The 6,000-nt window shown below is 40.4% G+C and overlaps 1 protein-coding gene across 4 annotated transcripts in view; it reads left to right on the forward strand.

The window, feature by feature from the left end:
* Positions 1–5,793, forward strand: part of arhgdia (Rho GDP dissociation inhibitor (GDI) alpha) — a 60,840-nt gene extending 55,047 nt beyond the window's left edge. For all 4 annotated transcript variants that reach the window (XM_059948330.1, XM_059948329.1, XM_059948333.1 and 1 more), the window contains exon 6: positions 4,363–5,793. In XM_059948330.1, coding sequence (XP_059804313.1) covers positions 4,363–4,562 — 200 coding nt within the window. In that variant the 3' untranslated portion in view covers positions 4,563–5,793. The remainder of the gene's footprint in view (positions 1–4,362) is intronic.
* The last annotated feature ends 207 nt before the right edge of the window (positions 5,794–6,000 follow it).

Consider the following 6,000-nt stretch of genomic DNA (forward strand, 5'->3'; position numbering starts at 1 on the left):
TGCTGGGAGACAGCATGAATCTGATGGGCTGAACTGCCTTCCACTCCCAAAGTCTGAAGTATGGGCCACATCCCAGTTTCTTATAATTATATTCCTTCAAAAACTCATCTAGGGTAAGTGGGTAAATTATGACTGTTTCATAAATACAAGGATGACATTAACGCTGAGTCAAAATATGATACTAGAAAGGAATTGGAACCCTGCAGAAGACGAGAGTTTAAAAACAATGCATGTGTGGGATAAAAAGTAGAGTTGGAATAAATTAGTAAGAAATATTGAGAAGAAATTGCATGTAAGTGCAGTACCTTGAAAAAGTACTTGGCCTCCAACCCTTTATTTACATGAGTGAGTATTACAACCAGGGATTTTGATCAATTTAACTAAGAATCACATGCTTTTTCACAGTAGAGCCCAAGCCCCCCCCCCCCCCCCCAATTTGCTCAGTACTTAGTTAAACCACATTTCACAGCTACAACAGCCAGTAATCTTTTTGGATGAGTCTCTATTAGCTTTGTAAACATGTTAGAGCAAGGTTTGCCCAGGTTTGTTGGGGAGTGGCAGTGTACAGAAATCTTGAGGTCTTGCCAAGGACCTCAATTTTCTTCATTTGAAACAACACCATGTTGCTCTAGCAGGTCGATGTCCTGCTGGAAGACTAACTTCCTCCCCAGTTTAAGCTTTCTGGCAGCGGCTTCCCAGTTTTTATCCAGAATCTCTGTTTAAAAGCATTCGTCTTCCCATCAATCCTGACCAGATTTCTAGTCCCTGCTACTGAATAGCATCTCCATAGCATGATGCTTCATACTTTACCGTAAAGATTGTGTTGCTGGCTCGTGTGCAACATTGGATTTATGCCACACGTTCATGAATGTTCATGAATGTTCAGTTGGTGGAAATTCCACTTTAATCTCATCCAACCACAAGACCTTCTTTCACATCTTTATAGTATCTTCTAAGTGACGCTTTGCAAAGCCTTTACGGGCAAGGATATGCTATTTTTTAGTGGTAAGTGTGACATACATCTTGTTTACAGATTGTGTTTTGTCTCTGGTTTGCAGACCAGATACAAAAGCCTGAAAACACATAGTTGCTTCAGGTGTGATAGAGTAGGAGGGGCCAGAGAAGGAGGTGTTGCATTGCTTGTCCGAGAAAATCTTATGGCGGTGCTTTGGAAGGATAGATTAGAGAGCTCCTCTAGGGAGGCTATTTGGGTGGAATTGAGGAATGGGAAAGGTGTAGTAACACTGATAGGAGTGTATTATAGGCCACCTAATGGGGAGCGTGAGTTGGAAGAGCAAATGTGTAAGGAGATAGCAGATATTTGTAGTAAACACAAGGTGGTGATTGTGGGAGATTTTAATTTTCCACACGTAGATTGGGAAGCTCATTCTGTAAAAGGGCTGGATGGTTTAGAGTTTGTGAAATGTGTGCAGGATAGTTTTTTTTGCAACAATACATAGAAGTACCGACTGGAGATGGGGCAGTGTTGGATCTCCTGTTAGGGGATGCGATAGGTCAGCTGACAGATGTATGTGTTGGGGGGCACTTCAGGTCCAGTGATTACAATAGCATTAGCTTCAATATAATTATGGAGAAGGACAGGACTGGACCTAGAGTTGAGATTTTTGATTGGAGAAAGGCTAACTTTGAAGAGATGCGAAGGGATTTAGAGAGAGTGGATTGGGTCAAGTTGTTTTATGGGAAGGATGTAATAGAGAAATGGAGGTCATTTAAGGGTGAAATTATAAGGGTACAGAATCTTTATGTTCCTGTTAGGTTGAAAGGAAAGGTTAAAGGTTTGAAAGCACCATGGTTTTCAAGGGATATTAGAAATTTGGTTCGGAAAAAGAGGGATGTCTACAATAGATATAGCAAGCATGGAGTAAAGGAATTGCTCGAGGAATATAAAGAATGTAAAAGGAATCTTAAGAAAGAGATTAGAAAAACTAAAAGAAGATACGAGGTTGGTTTGGCAAATAAGGTGAAAGTAAATCCGAAAGGTTTCTACAGTTATATTAAAAGCAAGAGGATAGTGAGGGATAAAATTGGTCCCTTAGAGAATCAAGGTGGTCAGCTATGTGTGGAGCCGAGGGAGATGGGAGAGATTTTGAACGATTTCTTCTCTTCTGTATTCACTAAGGAGAAAGATATTAAATTGTGTAAGGTGTGGGGAATTAAGTAAGGAAGTTATGGAACCTATGACAATTAAAGAGGTGGAAGTACTGTCGCTTTTAAGAAATTTATAAGTGGATAAATCTCTGGGTCCTGACAGGATATTCTCCAGGACCTTGAGGGAAGTTTGTGTAGAGATAGCAGGAGCTCTGACGGAGATCTTTCAGATGTCATTAGAAACGGGGATTGTGCCGGAGGATTGGCGTATTGCTCATGTGGTTCCATTGTTTAAAAAGGGTTCTAGAAGTAAGCCTAGCAATTATAGGCCTGTCGGTTTGACATCAGTGGTGGGTAAATTAATGGAAAGTATTCTTAGAGATAGTATTTATAATTATCTGGATAGACAGGATCTGATTAGGAGTAGCCAGCATGGATTTGTGCGTGGAAGGTCATGTTTGACAAACCTTATTGAATTTTTTGAAGAAGTTACGAGGAATGTTGACGAGGGTAAGGCAGTGGATGTAGTCTATATGGACTTCAACAAGGCCTTTGACAGAGTTCCACATTGAAGGTTAGTTAAGAAGGTTCAGTCGTTAGGTACTAATGCTGGAGTAATAAAATGGATTCAACAGTGGCTAGATGGGAGATGCCAGAGAGTAGTGGTGGAAAATTGTTTATCGGGATGGAGGCCGGTGACTAGCGGGGTGCCTCAGGGATCTGTTTTGGGCCCAATGTTGTTTGTAATACACATAAATGATCTGGATGATGGGGTGGTAAATTGGATTAGTAAGTATGCCGATGATACTAAGATAGGAGGTGTTGTGGATAATGAGGTGGGTTTTCAAAGCTTGCAAGGAGATTTATGCCGGTTAGAAGAATGGGCTGAACATTGGCAGATGGAGTTTAATGCTGAGAAGTGTGAGGTTCTACATTTTGGCAGGAATAATCCAAATAGAACATACAGGGTAAATGGTAGGGCATTGAGGAATGTAGTGGAACAAAGAGATCTAGGAATAACAGTGCATAGTTCCCTGAAGGTGGAGTCTCATGTAGATAGGGTGGTGAAGAAGGCTTTTGGAACGCTGGCCTTTATAAATCAGAGCATTGAGTACAGAAGTTGGGATGTAATGTTAAAATTGTACAAGGCATTGGTAAGGCCAAATTTGGAATATTGTGTACAGTTCTGGTCACTGAATTATAGGAAAGATATCAATAAATTAGAGAGAGTGCAGAGACGATTTACTAGGATGTTACCTGGGTTTCAGCACTTAAGTTACAGAGAAAGGTTGAACAAGTTAGGTCTCTATTCATTGGAGCGTAGAAGGTTGAGGGGGGATTTGATCGAGGTATTTAAAATTTTGAGAGGGATAGATAGAGTTGATGTGAATAGGCAGTTTCCATTGAGAGTAGGGGAGATTCAAACGAGAGGACATGATTTGAGAGTTAGGGGGCAAAAGTTTAAGGGAAACACGAGGGGGTATTTCTTTACTCAGAGAGTGATAGCTGTGTGGAATGAGCTTCCTGTAGAAGTAATAGAGGCCAGTTCATTTGTGACATTTAAGGTAAAATTGGATAGGTATATGGACAGGAAAGGAATGGAGGGTTATGGGCTGAGTGCGGGTAGGTGGGACTAGGTGAGATTAAGAGTTCGGCACGGACTAGGAGGGCCGAGATTGCCTGTTTCCATGCTGTGATTGTTATATGGTTATACCACTGGGCTCAAGGACAGCTGCCATGTCCTGTGATAAGATTATTGGACAAACCTCAATACGATAAGATGGAATCTACACCTCATAATCTACTTCATTGTGGAACTGCACCTGATTGTCTCCCTGCACTGCACTTTCTCTGCAACTGTAACACTTTATACCTCGTACTGTTGTTGCTTCTCACTTGTACTTCTTCAGTGTATCTGTATGATGGCATGCAAAAGTCCCCCTCCCCCAGTATCTTGGGAGCCTGCAGTGCCACACTCAACAATTCAGAAACAGCTTCTTCCCCTTCTATTAGAGATTTCAGAATGGTCCATGAACTACCTCATTAAAACTTTATTTAATTTTCTAAGTTGTAGTATTTGCACTGTACTACTGCCACAACAAAATCTGCCTCACCCAAGTTAGTGATAATATATCTGATTGGGCCGTAAGACACAGGAACAGAGTTAAGCCATTCGGCCTCCACTGATGTGATAAGACATTACATGACAAAGAGATTACTAAAACATTGCTTTCTCTTGTGCACTTTGAACAGTTGATAAGGCTGACTACATGGTGGGGAGCTATGGACCACGCGACACTGAATACGAGTTCCTTACGCCACAAGAAGAGGCTCCCAAAGGCATGATGGTCAGGGGCACCTATACGATCAAATCCCAGTTCACCGATGATGACCAGTTCAATCACCTCTCCTGGGAGTGGTGCCTCAGCATCAAGAAGGATTGGAAAGATTAATCAGTGCAAGGCCGGCTGTAGTCCATCCAATAGAGAGAGGAAAAAAAACAAAAATACACCCTCTGTACCAAAGTTAGCTTTTTTTTTGAAAAGGAAAATTGTATTAGATTTATACTGCACAGTGAGATCATTGGCAAAGTAAATCAAACCCTCGTACTGGTAAGGCACAGGTCAGATGCATGGCTACATGTTTCATTCTCCTTATCCCATTTGTGATTCTTCCCCTTTGCTCTGCCAACAGCTGCCTTTTGTGGGGGTGGGGGGAGCGGTTTTTTTTAAAAGAGAACGTGATATGTAAATCAGGCTTGGCTTGATGCCCCACCTTGGGGACTTGACCATCGTTTCATTAGCACAGTGCTAAACTTGGAAAGCTAGAAGATCGCGATGTTTAAATTAGGTGGAAGAATATAATATAAAGCTTTAGAGGCATTTGATTTTTTTTCAGATTTACTCCTGTAATTTTTTATTCTGTGTGTAACCATGTTGCCTTATGTATGCTAAAGTTGGTTATGGAAATAGTCAAAAAAAATCATGAATTTCTTAGTCATTTTTTATATGTGCATGGATTAAGAACCCTTTTTTTTCCCTGTCTGGAGATCTGTGAGTACACATCCACAATAAAGCTAGTCTAATCAGTGATAATATTTCTGAATAAATACACTCCTGTTAAAATTATGTATAAAATTAAGTATTGAAGGCATACAATTCAGAGGGAGTTTTTGTGAAGTCTTGGAATGTTGGGGAATGAGACGGTAGGAACCCTATAGTGAATTTGAAGGGAGCTGTCTGAACATTTTCAATTGTAAAATGGTGCTGGTAAAATACTGTTCAAAAATGGTCTTTAAAAAAAATCTTGAATGTTGGAAAGAGATGGCCTGAATAATATTATGCCTCTTTGTATTTTGTGCCACACATCAATCTGCCTCAGTGTTTCATTCCTGGATTCTATGCTCCATTGTCCAGCTATTTTTTGGCTTTCTGATTTTTTTTTTTGGACGTGGTATATTTAAGAAAGTGTTCTAAGCAGCCAGCATATATCATTGGTAGCCATTGTGGTTAGAACTGGGACCAAAAGTGATTTTACCTGTTTGTTTTGCCTGAGTCGTCTTCCCCTTTTACAGTGATGGATTTTTTTAATGTTCTCTTCTGACTTCTGTGTAGACTGGACATTAACAGGTGAAAGAACAAAACCAATGTTTTCACAGCAAGTATAATAAAATATTCAGACTAAGATGTTTGGTTTTCTTTGTCAACAAAAATTGCATTTACACTCAGTGGCTAATTTATTAGGTACAAGAGTGGAACCCGGTGTAGTCGTCAGTTCACCACTGTTGAACTGTGGGTATTTGAGCTATTGTCACCTTCCGTCTGTTTGAACCAGTCCAGCCATCCTCCTCTGAGCTTTCATTAACAATACGTTTTTGCTCATACAAATACC

Source organism: Hypanus sabinus, chromosome 23, assembly GCF_030144855.1.
Source record: "Hypanus sabinus isolate sHypSab1 chromosome 23, sHypSab1.hap1, whole genome shotgun sequence".
Lineage (NCBI taxonomy): Eukaryota > Metazoa > Chordata > Chondrichthyes > Myliobatiformes > Dasyatidae > Hypanus > Hypanus sabinus.